We start from the raw sequence: 19,138 nt of genomic DNA on the forward strand, positions 1-19,138 counted from the left end.
GAACAAACTGTAAAATCAGTTGTAAATGGCTTAACTCAATAGATCAGAACAAACTGTAAAATCAGTTGTAAATGGCTTAACTCAATAGATCAGAACAAACTGTAAAATCAGTTGTAAATGGCTTAACTCAATAGATCAGAACAAACTGTAAAATCAGTTGTAAATGGCTTAACTAGATAGATCAGAACAAACTGTAAAATCAGTTGTAAATGGCTTAACTCAATAGATCAGAACAAACTGTAAAATCAGTTGTAAATGGCTTAACTCCATAGATCAGAACAAACTGTAAAATCAGTTGTAAATGGCTTAACTCAATAGATCAGAACAAACTGTAAAATCAGTTGTAAATGGCTTAACTCAATAGATCAGAACAAACTGTAAAATCAGTTGTAAATGGCTTAACTCCATAGATCAGAACAAACTGTAAAATCAGTTGTAAATGGCTTAACTAGATAGATCAGAACAAACTGTAAAATCAGTTGTAAGTGACTTAACTCAATAGATCAGAACAAACTGTAAAATCAGTTGTAAAATCAGTTTTAAATGGCTTAATTAGATATATCAGAACAAACTGTAAAATCAGTTGTAAAATCAGTTTTAAATGGCTTGATTAGATAGATCAGAACAAACTGTAAAATCAGTTGTAAAAGGCTTAACTAGATAGATCAGAACAAACTGTAAAATCAGCTGTAAATGACTTAACTCAATAGATCAGAACAAACTGTAAAATCAGTTGTAAATGGCTTAACTCAATAGATCAGAACAAAATGTAAAATCAGTTATAAATAGCTTAACTTGATAGATCAGAACAAACTGTAAAATCAGTTGTAAATGGCTTAACTCAATAGATCAGAACAAACTGTAAAATCAGTTGTAAATGGCTTAACTCAATAGATCAGAACAAACTGTAAAATCAGTTGTAAATGGCTTAACTCCATAGATCAAAACAAACTGTAAAATCAGTTGTAAATGGCTTAACTAGATAGATCAGAACAAACTGTAAAATCAGTTGAAAATGACTTAACTCAATAGATCAGAACAAACTGTAAAATCAGTTGTAAAACCACTTTTAAACGGCTTAATTAGATAGATCAGAACAAACTGTAAAATCAGTTTAAAATGGCTTAATTAGATAGATCAGAACAAACTGTAAAATCAGTTGTAAAAGGCTTAACTAGAAAGATCAGAACAAATTGTAAAATCAGTTGTAAATGGCTTAACTCAATAGATCAGAACAAACTGTAAAATCAGTTGTAAATGGCTTAACTCAATAGATCAGAACAAACTGTAAAATCAGTTGTAAATGGCTTAACTCAATAGATCAGAACAAACTGTAAAATCAGTTGTAAATGGCTTAACTAGATAGATCAGAACAAACTGTAAAATCAGTTGTAAGTGACTTAACTCAATAGATCACGACAAACTGTAAAATCAGTTGTAAAATCAGTTTTAAATGGCTTAATTAGATAGATCAGAACAAACTGTAAAATCAGTTGTAAATGGCTTAACTAGATATATCAGAATAAACTGTAAAATCAGTTGTAAATGGCTTTACTCGATAGATCAGAACAAACTGTAAAATCAGTTGTAAATGGCTTAACTAGATAGATCAGAACAAACTGTAAAATCAGTTGTAAGTGACTTAACTCAATAGATCAGAACAAACTGTAAAATCAGTTGTAAAATCAGTTTTAAATGGCTTAATTAGATATATCAGAACAAACTGTAAAATCAGTTGTAAAATCAGTTTTAAATGGCTTGATTAGATAGATCAGAACAAACTGTAAAATCAGTTGTAAAAGGCTTAACTAGATAGATCAGAACAAACTGTAAAATCAGCTGTAAATGACTTAACTCAATAGATCAGAACAAACTGTAAAATCAGTTGTAAATGGCTTAACTCAATAGATCAGAACAAAATGTAAAATCAGTTATAAATAGCTTAACTTGATAGATCAGAACAAACTGTAAAATCAGTTGTAAATGGCTTAACTCAATAGATCAGAACAAACTGTAAAATCAGTTGTAAATGGCTTAACTCAATAGATCAGAACAAACTGTAAAATCAGTTGTAAATGGCTTAACTCCATAGATCAAAACAAACTGTAAAATCAGTTGTAAATGGCTTAACTAGATAGATCAGAACAAACTGTAAAATCAGTTGAAAATGACTTAACTCAATAGATCAGAACAAACTGTAAAATCAGTTGTAAAACCACTTTTAAACGGCTTAATTAGATAGATCAGAACAAACTGTAAAATCAGTTTAAAATGGCTTAATTAGATAGATCAGAACAAACTGTAAAATCAGTTGTAAAAGGCTTAACTAGAAAGATCAGAACAAATTGTAAAATCAGTTGTAAATGGCTTAACTCAATAGATCAGAACAAACTGTAAAATCAGTTGTAAATGGCTTAACTCAATAGATCAGAACAAACTGTAAAATCAGTTGTAAATGGCTTAACTCAATAGATCAGAACAAACTGTAAAATCAGTTGTAAATGGCTTAACTAGATAGATCAGAACAAACTGTAAAATCAGTTGTAAGTGACTTAACTCAATAGATCAAAACAAACTGTAAAATCAGTTGTAAAATCAGTTTTAAATGGCTTAATTAGATAGATCAGAACAAACTGTAAAATCAGTTGTAAATGGCTTAACTAGATATATCAGAATAAACTGTAAAATCAGTTGTAAATGGCTTTACTCGATAGATCAGAACAAACTGTAAAATCAGTTGTAAATGGCTTAACTCAATAGATCAGAACAAACTGTAAAATCAGTTGTAAATGGCTTTACTCGATAGATCAGAACAAAATGTAAAATCAGTTGTAAATGGCTTAACTCAATAGATCAGAACAAACTGTAAAATCAGTTGTAAATGGCTTAACTCAATAGATCAGAACACACTGTAAAATCAGTTGTAAATGGCTTAACTCAATAGATCAGAACAAACTGTAAAATCAGTTGTAAATGGCTTAACTCAATAGATCAGAACAAACTGTAAAATCAGTTGTAAAATCAGTTGTAAATGGCTTAACTAGATAGATCAGAACAAACTGTAAAATCAGTTGTAAATGGCTTAACTAGATAGATCAGAACAAACTGTAAAATCAGTTGTAAATGGCTTAACTCGATAGATCAGAACAAACTGTAAAATCAGTTGTAAATGGCTTAACTCAATAGATCAGAACAAACTGTAAAATCAGTTGTAAATGGTTTAACTCAAAAGATCAGAACAAACTGTAAAATCAGTTGTAAATGGCTTAACTAGATAGATCAGAACAAACTGTAAAATCAGTTGTAAATGGCTTAACTCAATAGATCAGAACAAACTGTAAAATCAGTTGTAAATGGCTTAACTCAATAGATCAGAACAAACTGTAAAATCAGTTGTAAATGGCTTAACTAGATAGATCAGAACAAACTGTAAAATCAGTTGTAAATGGCTTAAGTCAATAGATCAGAATAAACTGTAAAATCAGTTGTAAATGGCTTAACTAGATAGATCAGAACAAACTGTAAAATCAGTTGTAAATGGCTTAACTCGATAGATCAGAACAAACTGTAAAATCAGTTGTAAATGGCTTAACTCAATAGATCAGAACAAACTGTAAAATCAGTTGTAAATGGTTTAACTCAAAAGATCAGAACAAACTGTAAAATCAGTTGTAAATGGCTTAACTAGATAGATCAGAACAAACTGTAAAATCAGTTGTAAATGGCTTAACTAGATAGATCAGAACAAACTGTAAAATCAGTTGTAAATGGCTTAACTCCATAGATCAGAACAAACTGTAAAATCAGTTGTAAATAGCTTAACTCAATAGATCAGAACAAACTGTAAAATCAGTTGTAAATGGCTTAACTCAAAAGATAAGAACAAACTGTAAAATCAGTTGTAAATGGCTTAACAAGATTGATCAGAACAAACTGTAAAATCAGTTGTAAATGGCTTAACTAGATAGATCAGAACAAACTGTAAAATCAGTTGTAAATGACTTAACTAGATATATCAGAACAAACTGTAAAATCAGTTGTAAATGGCTTAACTAGATAGATCAGAACAAACTGTAAAATCAGTTGTAAATGGCTTAACTCAATAGATCAGAACAAACTGTAAAATCAGTTGTAAATGGCTTAACTCAATAGATCAGAACAAACTGTAAAATCAGTTGTAAATGGCTTAACTAGATAGATCAGAACAAACTGTAAAATCAGTTGTAAATGGCTTAAGTCAATAGATCAGAATAAACTGTAAAATCAGTTGTAAACGGCTTAACTCAATAGATCAAAACAAACTGTAAAATCAGTTGTAAATGGCTTAACTCCATAGATCAGAACAAACTGTAAAATCAGTTGTAAATGGCTTAACTCAATAGATCAGAACAAACTGTAAAATCATTTGTAAATGGCTTAACTCGATAGATCAGAACAAACTGTAAAATCAGTTGTAAATAACTTAATTCAATGGCTTAACTAGATAGATCAGAGCAAACTGTAAAATCAGTTGTAAATGGCTAAACTCAATAGATCAGAACGAACTGTAAAATCAGTTGTAAATGGCTTTACTCAATAGATCAGAACAAACTGTAAAATCAGTTGTAAATGGCTTAACTAGATAGATCAGAACAAACTGTAAAATCAGTTGTAAATGGCTTAACTCAATAGATCAGAACAAACTGTAAAATCAGTTGTAAATGGCTTAACTAGATATATCAGAATAAACTGTAAAGTCAGTTGTAAATGGCTTAACTCGATAGATCAGAACAAACTGTAAAATCAGTTGTAAATGGCTTAACTCAATAGATCAGAACAAACTGTAAAATCAGTTGTAAATGGCTTAACTCAATAGATCAGAACAAACTGTAAAATCAGTTGTAAATGGCTTAACTCAATAGATCAGAACAAACTGTAAAATCAGTTGTAAATGGCTTAACTCAATAGATCAGAACAAACTGTAAAATCAGTTGTAAAATCAGTTGTAAATGGCTTAACTAGATAGATCAGAACAAACTGTAAAATCAGTTGTAAATGGCTTAACTAGATAGATCAGAACAAACTGTAAAATCAGTTGTAAATGGCTTAACTCGATAGATCAGAACAAACTGTAAAATCAGTTGTAAATGGCTTAACTCAATAGATCAGAACAAAATGTAAAATCAGTTGTAAATGGCTTAACTCGATAGATCAGAACAAACTGTAAAATCAGTTGTAAATGGCTTAACTCAATAGATCAGAACAAAATGTAAAATCAGTTGTAAATGGCTTAACTCAATAGATCAGAACAAACTGTTAAATCAGTTGTAAATGGCTTAACTCAATAGATCAGAACAAACTGTAAAATCAGTTGTAAATGGCTTAACTCAATAGATCAGAACAAACTGTAAAATCAGTTGTAAATGGCTTAACTAGATAGATCAGAACAAACTGTAAAATCAGTTGTAAATGGCTTAACACGATAGATCAGAACAAAGCACATAAAACAACTAAGTTATACATAAAACAATAGACACAAAGCACCGACATAAGAGTACTTGCAGTTACTGAAAGCTTATATTCAAAGCTAATGGTTCTAACCATGTATTTATATTTTGGATTTTGGGCCCAGTTATCAAATTGGTCCACAGGGTCCAATTTAAAATATGTTCAATTTCATCAAACTTAACACAGAGATATGTCTCCTCTTTTTGTAATTTTGATAATGCAAATGTTGAAATTAAAATAGAAAAACTTTAACATGTAAGTTATGCAAATATTCAAAGTCAATGAAGCATGACTGAAGGTACATGGTTAAACAATCACCATAGAAATGAGATGTGCCAATGCTAATACAACTGCATACCAAATACCATTAACTTGTCATAAGTCGTTCCCTTTAAACAAACCTAAACACAAACATTAACTTGTAAACTAAGTAAAAGTTTCAAAGTCAATGAACCATGATGAGGGTGTGGGGCTATATAATCTCCATGAAATGAGACTTGCAAATGCCAATAAATTTGCATACCAAATATCATTGACTTAACATTTGCGGTTCATTTTAAACTGATCTAATCACAAACCATGACTGAGGGGGCGGGGCCAAATATTCTCCATGGAAATTAGATGTGCTAATGCTTATACAACTACATACCAATTAACATTGGCCAACCACTAATAATTCCCTTTGAACTGACCTAATCACAAACTAATACATGTAAACTAAGCAAAAGTTTCAAAGTTGATAGACCATGACTGAGGGGGCGGAGCCAAATAATCTCCATGGGAATGAGATATGCCAATGCTTATACAACTGCATACCAAATATCATTGACCTGCCACTAGTGGTTCCCAATAAACTGACCTAATAACAAACTAATACATGTAAACTAAGCAAAAGTTTCAAAGTCAATAGACCATGACTGAGGGCGGAGCCAAATAATCTCCATGGAAATGAGATATGCCAAAGCTTATACAACTGCATACCAAATATCATTGACCTACCACTAGTGATTCCAAATAAACTGACCTAATCACAAACCAATACATGTAAACTAAGCAAAAGTTTCAAAGTCAATAGACCATGACTGAGGGGGCAGGGCCAAATAATCTCCATGGAAATGAGATGTGTCAATGCTAGTACAACTGCATACCAAATATCATTGACCTATTACTAGTGGTTCACCATAAACTAGACCTAATCACAAACTAATACATTAATGCTGCTGCTGACGCCGGAAACAGCATACCGGTCTTGCTTTTTGACTTCATCAAGGCGAGACAAAAATTGAATTCTTGGGTTCTCTGATATGCTGAATCTAACCCTGTCTTTAGATTTTGGATATTGGTCTTATTCAACCGCCACATGCTGGGTTGAACCTCACCTCAGTGTCAACAGGCTGGTAATACAGAAGATGAACTACTTATCTACCACCAACTCAGCCACCTAGGCCCTAGGAACATTCTCTTTGTATACCTTTCATCACTACAGCGATTAAGATGAATGGTTGAGTCTTCAAAACACTAATTTAACAAAATTAAATGTTTATGTGACCGTCCACCAAGTCAGAAGCCTCGTCAATGGCTATCTGTAGTTATATCTTAATGTTCATTGTCCAGGGAATTTGGTGTAGTCTCCAGTTGTATTTATTCTTTATAAAAGTTAGGATATTGGTATGATTGCCAATGATACAACTATCCACCAGAGACCAAAGGAAACTATAGAGCAATGCATGTACTTGATCTAGACTTATTCAGAGCTTGTATAAATATATAATACTCTTGTCAATTATTGAAGATCATATACTGTCCTTAGTAATGGATGTCTTTTTTTGTGTACTGTTTGGTTGCTGTCTAATTAATGTATCCTTTTGAAATTAAAATTCACAACCTACAACATCAGGACATTAAACAGGTCTGCAAACATCACAAAAGGTTTTTTTCTGATAGCCTCAACAAGTGACAAGAATTTATAACTGAATCCCAGTGACACAAAAAATGAATCAACTAAAACAATGTACTCAGAAATGCATTCCCTGGCCAAATACATGAAGAGACATACAAACATAAAAATTATGGTGGTTTATTGTTTTGATCAAACCAATTCCACTTTTTTATTATTATTTATTAATTGAAGCCTTCGTGTATATATCTGTTTTATAAACATAGGAGAGAGAAGTTCATAGAACCCCAGTTTAATAATACAGCCATTTTACCAGTTAGAAACTTCCTTGTCCTGACCACTTCTTTACTGTATTTTTTGTATAAGTTCCATCTTTCTCCAATCATAAGAAATTGTATGCTTTCTTGATATTCTTTCCTTTGAGACAGATTTTCCCATCTTATATTTCTGGACATTAACATTGGTGTTCTTGTATACTATGGCTATCTTGATATACAACTAAAACACTTTCTCATCCACCAAGACGGGAGCGAATATCAAAATTTGAAAAAAAAATTTAAATCTTTTATTCTAAGAGGTTTCAAATCTAACAACTACAGAACTTAACAGAACAGTATACAAAAACAATGAATGATGTATGATTTTACAACATGTGATAAGTTCATAACATTTCAGTATAAGCAAAACAATATTAATCGTTAAATTTGATGAAACATGCTATTGATAAAAATGACACAAGAATAATTTACATGTCAACAAGGACACTAGAGATTAGTTCATGATATCATTTTCTAATATTCTACCTAGATATCCAATTCATTGAAATCCAAGTACTCAAAATGTTTAAGTATTTTGATGACCATTTTGTAAAACAGTGACTGACGAGTAAGAATTAATTTGGGATATCATGCTCTAGACGTCGAATTTCTTTAATGTATATTGACGTCTATTTGGAAATTGGCAGAATACACCTGGAATCAATTTGAAATGATACATTATACCTATATAACAATTTTTATTGAAATCTTAGCAATAAAAGGTGTTTCTCAATTAATTTTTTTTCCATGATTGTCTTTCAACTACAATGTATGAGGTGAAACAAATATTATTTTGGTTTAAAATATCAACAAAATACAATCTTTTTTTGTTTACAATACATTTTCTTCATAATAATGCAGGATTTTAACCTATTAAGACAAAAACAATAGAACAGAATAATCTGTAAATTTATTAACCAGAAAATTCATGAATCTAAGATTCTAATCCAGACTAGTGCAAATAATTATGACATCTGAAAAATTAAAATATTATTTCAAGACGTCTAACTATTTACCAGACTAAATCCAGACATGAACATATCAATTTCCATTTCAACCATATTGAAAATAGCCTCTCTCCCTTTGTCAATGATGCCAAAGTTAGCCTTGCAACATATTTATCCACACATCTAGATCAAATTTATATAAACATCTAACCTATTCAATGTCAACATGGTATTATCAATAAAACAAGGAGGCTACATTAAAATTGTTCACCACACAGTTCATCTATAAAATTGTCAAGCACAATACTGAGACTTATCACTACATTTGTCCAATAATTCACTTGTTCTAACAACAGAAGTTAACATTTGGTATCATTGTAACTTCTTCCCCCTCAATATATCACGGACTCATTTAAAACTTGAATTTAACTTGTAAAAGATATTTCATTTTAATTTGCTGAGTATTATAGACGATGAATTCATTATAGTTCAGAGTATATCCTGCTGGGTTCTTTACACCTGTGTCAACTGGTTTACCAAGTGGTACAGCAGTACCACATGACCTGAAATCAAAGAAAAAATTACTTTATAACGCATTTTTATATGAGAAATTGACTTATCTAAGGTAACCTTCACCAAGAAATAAAAAGGGGATTCATTTATTTTCCTGTGTACCAATTTTCATGGATTGAGGAAAAACATTTTGGTGGAAAATAAAAACACTTTATGAGTAACTTTGACAAATTCTACATTCAAGTAGATGTGTATTACAAACTTGTGTTTTGTTGAACTTTAAAAAAAGTGGTTAGCCTGTACCCAGGAAAATAAGTACCTCAGAAATAATAAAAAATTCTCAGTAATTGTTTAAACAGATTATTGATTTGTTTTTTTACACCTGGGAAATACTATCTTAGTTCAATTGACAATTTTCCTGCCCAAGGTCAGTGGTTCTCTCTGGGAACTTAGGATTCCTCTCCAGTAAAAACTGTCGGCCATGATAAAGATAAGAGTGCTGAAAGTGGCATTAAACACCAATAAACAATTAAACAATCAATCAATCTCAGTTTACAGAGATTAGTTTTTGCTGTCTTACACACAGGTAAATTCACTATAGACATAATTTACAAGATGATTTGGACATACTTGATTGGTTGAGACTTCATTTACATGGAGACTGAGACTTCACAATGTAATTTACAAGGACAAAAGTAGAATTTCTGAATTGATCCATCAGCTATAATTTCAAAATCAGAATTTTTAATGACTATGACATAAAGCAAAGAAATGCCTTTTACAAAATTACACCAATTGTATTTTTACAAAACTAAGGGGATGTGGTATGTTTGCCAATGAGACAACTATCCACCAGAGCTATTGTTTCAATAAGAGCCTAATCTTTTATTTCTATACTTACAAAGTTTTGGTCTTTGAAGGGTCTAGACCAATGTTTTATTTCTTTAGCTACAACGTTTTGGTCTTTGAGGAGTCTGGACCAATAGAGCCTAATGTTTTATTTCTATACTTACAAAGTTTTGGTTTTTGAGGGGTCTGGACCAATAGAGCCTAATGTTTTATTTCTATACTTACAAAGTTTTGGTCTTTGAGGGGTCTGGACCAATAGAGCCTAATGTTTTATTTCTATATTTACAAAGTTTTGGTCTTTGAGGAGTCTGGACCAATAGAGCCTAATGTTTTATTTCTTTACTTACAAAGTTTTGGTCTTTGAGGGGTCTGGACCAATAGAGCCTAATCTTTTATTTCTATAAGTACAAGTTTTGGTCTTTGAGGAGTCTGGACCAATAGAGCCTAATGTTTTATTTCTATACTTACAAAGTTTTTGTCTTTGAAGGGTCTGGACCAATAGAGCCTAATCCTCTTACGCTGTGTTTTCCTGTAGGTAATTTATCTGCCTTATAATCTGCTGCTAACAAATCATTTGTTTTGCCCAACGAAACCTGAAAAAATAATATAAAACTTATGTTATGGTGTATTTCACAATAAATCTGTCTGATAATGTATCCTCTAGAAACCAAAATGGTTAAGAAAATGGTAAGCCCACCTGGCCCAAAGGCATATTTACTTATCCCAACATTTTTGTAAAGTTTCAAGTAAATTGATCAGAGCATACTGAGTTAGTGCACAACATTTGAAAAATTGGCATAAATCTGACAGTTAAAGTCCCTTAACTCTTGGTTAAAGTCCTTTGGAAAAAACAACCAGACAATTTTCACAATGACAATGTAGCTTACTTTAAGCAAGCCAAACAAAATTAAGTTTCTAGTCAATTGATCCAAGCATACTTGGGATAACTTGGGATAAAGTGACCTTTCAATTCTCAAGACTAAATAGGTATTTCCTAGGCTAATATAACAACTTAATTAGCAACGTAGAATTGTAATCTTGGTGATACAGGAAAATTTCTATTTGCCATAATAACATGGGTTTCTTCACAAGTATGGTTATACATATACACATTATTTTGTAACCTGGTTATCTTGAGTAAATATAACCAATAAATTGCTTGACATGAGCATGGATAGGATCTAAAGAATGTCCACCTCATTGCACTATGTTGTGTGTATTCACAAACATAAGTAGAGAACAGGCCTGAACACTGGCTAGATATATTTATCCAACCAGTCACAATTGGGTTTTGATTGCATTTAGTGCAATCTTTACTCCAACAAAATGATACCAAGTCAATCAAAACATAATGATTAAGTTTACATACCTCACTCAATAAAATACAACCAATATTTTTAGATCTTGAAGCAAAGCAGTAGTTAGCACTCTTGCTAGACATATCAGCAAAGTATACACCTTTACCAAACTGAAAGTGATCAAAAACATAAAACATATTTATAGTATTATAAATACTGTTGATCCATTTATTTTTGTGAGTAACACATTTCATGGATTTAGAAAAATTATATTTTCGAGGATATTAGATTTCCGGGTTCTACTAAAGTCTGCATACATGCCGTTAGAAAATTTATGCTTCATTAAATATTTATTTTCTTTGTTCAAATATACCCAACAAATCCATGAAAATTGATATCCCACGAAAATTAATGAATCCACCCTTAAAGACACCGATGAAATTCAAAAAATTAAATAATAAATCAGATCTTTATATCAATTATTATTTAAAATTGTAAACATGGATATTTATATACATAGTTTTTGTTTTGACAAATGCATGTAAGGATTTTGTGTCATCAATAATTACAGAACATTCCTTCTTTTTCATTAATTCTAATTTTTTTTCTTACTTCTGATTGTAGAAGCTGTGAGTCAAACCTTTTCCATGTTAATAAATAAATAATTCTTGGTGAATATGGTAAATATCCCAGCATATATATACTTTCAGGTGTATGGGCCCTTAACTTTCACAATGCAACAGGTAAATATCCTTAATTATTAAACTGTGTTCAGCTAACATGTTTTGTAACAGGCACAGGAGCTACAATGGTTTACAATTTTAGATACCAAGTTATCTATGACAGGAACTCTCACAAAACAAAATATGCATACCATAACACAGAATTCCTACCCAGTAACTTACCATGTATCCTGTTACAGGAGCTTCTGGTGGAGCAATACGTAAACCTTGACTAAGAATTCCAACCCAGTTTGACAGTCTAGAACCATGCCACAATAACTGTCTGTAATGGGTATAAATAGGCTATGTTAGATGGTACATATCAGTAAATCAACTTTTTTTCAGTATTTTGTAATAAAATAAGAATTGTTTTTTTCATATCCTAATGAATATTGAAATCACATATCTCTTTGATACTTGTAATATCAGAAACCAAATTTTACATACTTCAAAATATTTTCTTTATCATGCTTCGTATTTAAATGTAGCATGTAAATATTTTAGTCTGGTATGTTATCAGTGATTTTCATGATTTCAAGGCATTTTATCAGTGATTTTCATGATTTCAGGTCATGTAATCAGATATTTAAATGATTTCAGGTAATGAAATCTGTTATTTTCATGGTTTCATTAACATCTTTTCAGTTTCAGGTCTCACATGGGATCAGTGATTTTCATGATTTTATGTCATGTGATCAGTGATTTTAATGATTCCAGGTAATGTAACTGTTGATTTTCATGATTTCATTGCTTAACATCTTTTTCAGTTTCAGGTCTCACATGTGATCTTTAATTTTTATTATTTGATTTGGTTATCATCTTCTAATGTCATTCACCTAATCTCATTTAAATAGTAGCAGATTTTAATCACCTGTGCCAATTTGATGAGATTAAATGTTTATGTTTGTTTTTGTCATGGGGAATAGTTCCCAATATTAGACTCTACAAAACACTAGAATATGTTTCTTTTATTTTGAAAATGTGTTTTAAGTTTCTTCCACATGCATACAGTACCTGTTTCCAAGATCTTTGAAATTTTTATCTTCTCCATGTTTCTTCATTTCAAAAAGACTGACTATTTCCATCTTATACTGACTATGAGTTGATGCATGTGTATTAAGTAAATAATCATTTACCATCTGAAATAAAATAATAAACATTGTAATAAAAGAACTGTTATCAATCAATTGTAAGAACCTAAGATAAATTTCATTTTTTTAATTAGGTTTTCATCTTAATTTATAGAGTAACTGACGTCCATTTTCATTGAACTAGTACACATTTTTGTTTAGGGGCCAGCTGAAGCCCACCTCAGGGTGCGGGATTTTCTCGCTGTGTTGAAGACCCATTGGTGGCCTTCGGCTGTTTTCTGCTCTTTGGTTGGGCTGTTGTCTCTTTGACACATTCCCCATTTCCATTCTCAATTTTAACTAATCCAAGAATTCAAATCAAGTAAAAATATTTGAGTGGCAGAACAAAACATTAATTCATGAATGCCCTGAGTGCATGAGTTAATTATCAGTGTTGTTCGGTCACTTTAGTAATGTCATGTCTGTCTATTGTGTTGTTAGGCATAACCTCCTTGTTTCAGGGAGCATGTGTATTTACCTTATAATCATCTGATGATTTTTCTACAGGTACAAGATCAACATTAAGTGATTTATAATGTCTGTCTATTGGGTTGTCAGACATATCTCCTTGTTTCAGTACTTTGATTGCAATCTCAATATCACTTAATGCCTGTAAAAAGAATTAAAATCAAATTAACACACTTTTTTGTTATTGTTTATTTCAAACTGATTAATTGACATATCCTTTGCTTTAGCAGCAAATATATTACATACACATTCAGGATAATACCATGTTAATGTTACATTACTAATCCTTGCTTTGTACTAAGCTGGAACACTGAGCCAAATTTTTAATGTGCTAGCTCAGAAGGTAATACAAATAAGAAGGTGTGGTATGAGTGCCAATGAGACAACTCTCCATCCAAGTCACAATGTATAAAAAGTTAACAATTATAGGTCAAAGTACAGCCTTCAACACGGAGCCTTGGCTCACACCGAACAGGAAGCTATAAAGGGCCCCAAAATGACTAGTCTGCAGGAACACATTTCTTCATAGCTGGACACATTAATCGGACTCCAAGCTAACAAGTCTTCTCTAACGCAGGAAGATGCACACTTAGAAGAAAAATAATAAATACCCGATTTGGAATTGTTTGATCCAGTAGTGTAGTAAACCTAAGACATACCATTTGTCAATCAATTACTCTAACAAGATAACAGTGGTGGTTGTTTTATTTTTTTTAGAGCTATTTTCCTAATGCTTGTAGTTTAAAGGTTTGGTTGGCTTGTTTGCTTTGTTTGTTTAAATGTTTGCTCAAGCATTGTTATTAAGATTGACATCTGCAATTAATAGATAGGTGGGGCTTCAGCTTGTATACCTGATACTTAAATGTTATTGGATGTTAAATATAATGCAGAGTATAATGTATACAAGCTGAAGGCCCACCAATCTATTAATTGCAGATGGCAATCTTAATTACAATGCTTGAGCAAACATTTATACAAACAAAGCAAACAAGCCAACCAAACCTTTAAACTACCAGCATTAGGAAAATAAATCTAATAATGCACAAAGTTCCATATTTAACAGTGCCTTTCTGATAGCTTTTCAAGAAATGATGTATGGGGAGAGAATTAGACAGCATCTTAAATTCTATTATGGTGGTTTCTTTTAAAATATGGCCAAAGAAACACTGGATACATTTATGTCAAGTTTTTATTAGAGAAAAAAAAGTTAATAAACTCCAACCCTTCTTATATTTCTAAGAAATGATTTTGCTGATGAAATATGAAAGTGTAAAAGATTATACTAGAAGTCAAATAGGATACCCAAAATGTCAGCAAAAAATATCCCATTACCCCATATATTCAATTAGACGATAAATGTATATTCATTGAATATTCTGCAATAATGAGTAGACCTTATCCTGAGATGTTACTAACCCTGACCATTGCTGTATATTTGAAAGGGCTGGAGTGGTTTTTATCAGTTACATCACCACGATGTTTGTGTAAAAAATTATCAGCTGGTTATGTAATGCTCATATTTGTTTTCCGTTTTTTAATCCTATATTTATTAAAATAAATCAAATGTCACGAAATATTTATGTGAATAAATATCTACCATCCATAGTTTTTGTCATTATATGTTTTGTAAACGAATTATATCCATTATATATCATAACCCGGGCTTGACTCGGGTTAATAGTGAACCTTTTATTATGTGCCAGCCACACGCCTATTTTACAGTTGAGTGATTTTTTGTATGTCCAGGTAGTATATAAGGCCAGGTGACCTGAGTAGTATCCTCTTTTATTTCAAGGCCGCACGAATTTAAGTACGTATCAAGCAGACCCTGTTTGATCGATACACGTGTCTATACTATAGATTTTCAAATGGCAAGGTCTCGTAGACCATCTTCTTCAGAATCTGAAGATGAAAGAAACTATGAGGAGATTATGAAGCTTTTTGCTTCCGAGGATGAGTTTGACGCAAGTTTCTCCGGGTTTTCTGAAAATATAAGTGTGAATCACGCTTCAAATACACCGGAGTGCATTCAGGTTTTAGATAAACCCGATATAGATTCTTTTTCACAAACTGTGAGTACAAACGTAAAAACTAATAAGAAAACAGTGGTTGTGCCTACAGAAAAAGGACCGGGAAAAGGTCCAGGCAAAAATAAGAAAGGCAAAGCACCTTTGAAAAGAAGTATTCAAATTACGCAGGACGAACCGTCCGCTAGCTGTAGTAAGCCAAAGGCTCCCAGAAAAACTTCTAAAAGTAAACAAGCTCAAGCCGAGCAAAATGAGTTACTGAAACAATTATTTGCTGACTTATCTAGTAATATTGTGTCTGCAATAAATGTCAATAGTAGTGGTACTGCAGGTCCAAGTAGTGACTCCCATAGTTTTATACAGGAACTTGAAGATAATGACATTAATGAGGTCGAAAATGACCAAAATGTTTTCAATTTGTTTGAAACTGATGATTTGTCTGAACATGAGAGTAATGTTGATCCCACACAACTTGTCGTTGAAAGTGAAGACGAGGAGTTTGATTATGAAATGCCAAAAATTTTTGAGGACGATGAACGGTTTGATTCTGAGGTCAGCCCTTCGATAGCATCAGTCATAGAAAAAATTTGTAAGAAAAAGTCAGATGTTACATCTTTGACTAAGGATAGCAAGATACCTAGCAATTGTAAAGCTTTAGTACCACCACCTGTCAACCCAGAAATTTGGCAATTTTTAGCCCGTAGAGCTAAGACTGAGGATTTGATTTCTCAGAATATTCAAAAGCTAACAGGGGCAGGCATGGTCCCTTTGATTAAGGTGGCGGAATTATTACGAGGGAAAAATCCTTGTATTAAGACAATGAGAGAGTTAATTTCAAGAGCTATTTCTATACAGTGTAATTTGCATTTTGAGCTATCTATTAAAAGGAGAATGAATTTGAAGCCTCATATTGAACGTAAATTCCATCAACTGTGTAACAGAAATGAGGTCGTGGGTGAAAAACTCTTTGGAGATGATATTAGTAAAAGACTTCGGGAGATTAATGATGCACAAAAGATAAACAAAACTTTCAGTTCAAAAAACTACAGAGGCCGATCCTATCGGCGAGGGTACCGGTTTGGTATGTCAAACCCAAGAGGCATTTTCAGAGGGCAGAGCCGCTACCCAAGAGGGTCATACAGGCAACCCATGATGAATTCTCAATACAGAAGAAAAAATTGAAGGTTGGTATTACATGTAAACATGTTGAAAAAGTTGGCTTAAACATTGGTAAATTAAAATATCATATTAGAAATTGGAAAAAATTAACATCAGATAGTTGGGTATTAGAAACAATTACTGGTTACAAAATAGAATTTGATGAGATACCAGTTCAGAAAATAATTCCAAGACCTATAAAATTTAATAAAAATGAGGAAAGATTAGTTGATACAGAGGTATCTGATATGTTAAAAAAGGGAGCAATTAAAATTTCACACCATGAGAAAGGTGAATTTATTTCAAATCTCTTTCTTGTAAAAAAGAAAAATGGAACATTTAGACCAGTTATTAACCTGAAAAAATTAAACAGTTATATTCAGTATTATCATTTTAAACAAGAAACTCTTGAAGTTATTTTGAAAAGCATCTCTAGAAATGCATTTTTTACAAGCCTGGATTTGTCCGAGGCATATTGGTCTGTAGCGATACACGAAGACAGTAAAAAGTATTTGAAATTTATGTGGAACAACAAATTATATAATTTTGAATGTCTCCCATTCGGAATAGCTTCGGCTCCAAGAATATTTACAAAAATCATGAAAGTGGTATTTTCACATGTGAGACAGTTAGGCATTAGTTCTTTCTTTTATATTGATGATTCCCTATTACAAGCACTTTGTTTCGAACAAGCAAAAAGAAACACACATTTTGTAAATGATTTAATAGAATCACTAGGTTTTTCAATAAATATAGAGAAATCAAATTTTATACCTTCACAAAGAACAATGTTTCTGGGATTCATTATTGATTCAGTTTTGTTCAAGGTATTTTTACCAGAAGATAAAATACAAAAAATTATAGAAATTTCATACAAAGTGTTTGAAAGGAAGATTACACAAATTCGTACGGTTGCCCAATTAATTGGGTTATATTCTTCATCTTATCATGCAATTACACTTGCACATTTACAGCATAGATATTTGGACATTGACAAAACAAAAGCTTTACAAAAATCTTTTAAAAATTTTAATGCTCATATGTCTTTGTCGGTGGAGAGTAAAAATGAGATTTTATGGTGGATTCAAAATATTAAAAAAGAAAATGGTTGTCCAATTCGACAAGAGCCTCCAAAAGTTTATTTACAAACTGATGCGTCGTTGATAGGTTGGGGTGCAGTATTTGAGAAAGATTGTACCCAAGGTAGATGGAATATAGATGAATGTCAGAATCATATTAATGTGTTAGAATTAAAAGCAATAATTTTGGCATTGCAGGCTCTTTGTAGATCTGTTAAAGATTGTCATATTTGTGTTAGAACAGACAGCGCAGTAGCGGTTGCATACATCAATAATCAAGGGGGATCAATATTATCGCTTTTAAAACTTGCAAAAGAAATTTGGTTTTGGAGTACTGAAAGAAAAGTATTTATATCTGCGGTACATATCCCAGGAAAACAAAATATACAACCAGATAATTTATCTAGACAATTTAATGATTCTTCAGAGTGGAAACTAAATAGTTCAGTTTTTGAAAAAGTGACTTTAAGTTTATTTAACCCAGAGATTGATTTGTTTGCGTCTCGTTTAAACAAACAACTGCCAAAGTATGTTAGTTGGTTTCCTGATCCAGAAGCTTATGCTTCAGATGCATTTTCTCTCTCTTGGAGTAATTTATTACCATATATTTTTGCTCCTTTCAGTCAGTTGCCAAGAGTCCTACAGAAAATAGAAGAGGACAAGGTAAGGAAGGCATTAATTATAGCTCCTGTTTGGACCACACAAACATGGTTTCCAAAATTATTAGAATTATTAATTTCTACTCCACTAAAATTACCAAATTGGTCAGATCTATTAACTTTGGCTCACAATGGTCAAAGACATTCAATGAACTAACGAAGATTATTCCTTATCGCTTGTATTGTATCCGGCGATATCTCATTGATAAAGGCTTTTCAAAAAGAGCTGTTAGAATTCTCTCCGAATCATGGAGAGATTCAACCAATAAACAGTATGAATATGCTTGGAGGAAGTGGATTTTGTGGTGTAGTAAAGAACAAATTAATTCCACTTCTCCATCTGTGATACAAATTTTGAATTATCTATCTTTTTTGTATGAAAACAAAAAATCTTACAGCTGTATTAATTCTCATAAATCAGCTATTTGTCAGACTCTGACATTAATGGGTATGGCTGAATTAGCAAAAGATAAACACATAACTAGATTTATGAAAGGCATTTTTAATTTAAGGCCGTCTTTACCTAGATATACATTTACATGGAATGTTGGTACAGTTTTGAAGTACTTATCACAATTATATCCAAA

General features: G+C 31.8%; 2 protein-coding genes across 3 annotated transcripts in view; one reads left to right on the forward strand and one right to left on the reverse strand.

Moving 5' to 3' along the window:
• The window catches only part of LOC127701473 (zinc finger protein 507-like), a 323,989-nt gene that overhangs the window by 248,351 nt on the left and 56,500 nt on the right, over nt 1–19,138 (forward strand). The gene's annotated exons all lie outside the window — the stretch shown is intronic.
• The window catches only part of LOC127701483 (poly [ADP-ribose] polymerase 2-like), a 36,763-nt gene continuing 25,560 nt past the window's right edge, over nt 7,936–19,138 (reverse strand). Inside the window, exons 13-18 of the mRNA XM_052205359.1 lie at nt 13,639–13,770; nt 13,045–13,169; nt 12,214–12,313; nt 11,380–11,478; nt 10,479–10,603; nt 7,936–9,211 (exon numbers count right to left, since the gene is read on the reverse strand). Coding sequence (XP_052061319.1) covers nt 9,061–9,211; nt 10,479–10,603; nt 11,380–11,478; nt 12,214–12,313; nt 13,045–13,169; nt 13,639–13,770 — 732 coding nt within the window. The 3' untranslated portion in view covers nt 7,936–9,060. The remainder of the gene's footprint in view (nt 9,212–10,478; nt 10,604–11,379; nt 11,479–12,213; nt 12,314–13,044; nt 13,170–13,638; nt 13,771–19,138) is intronic.

This window comes from Mytilus californianus, unplaced genomic scaffold (genome assembly GCF_021869535.1).
Source record: "Mytilus californianus isolate M0D057914Y unplaced genomic scaffold, xbMytCali1.0.p SCAF_5, whole genome shotgun sequence".
Lineage (NCBI taxonomy): Eukaryota > Metazoa > Mollusca > Bivalvia > Mytilida > Mytilidae > Mytilus > Mytilus californianus.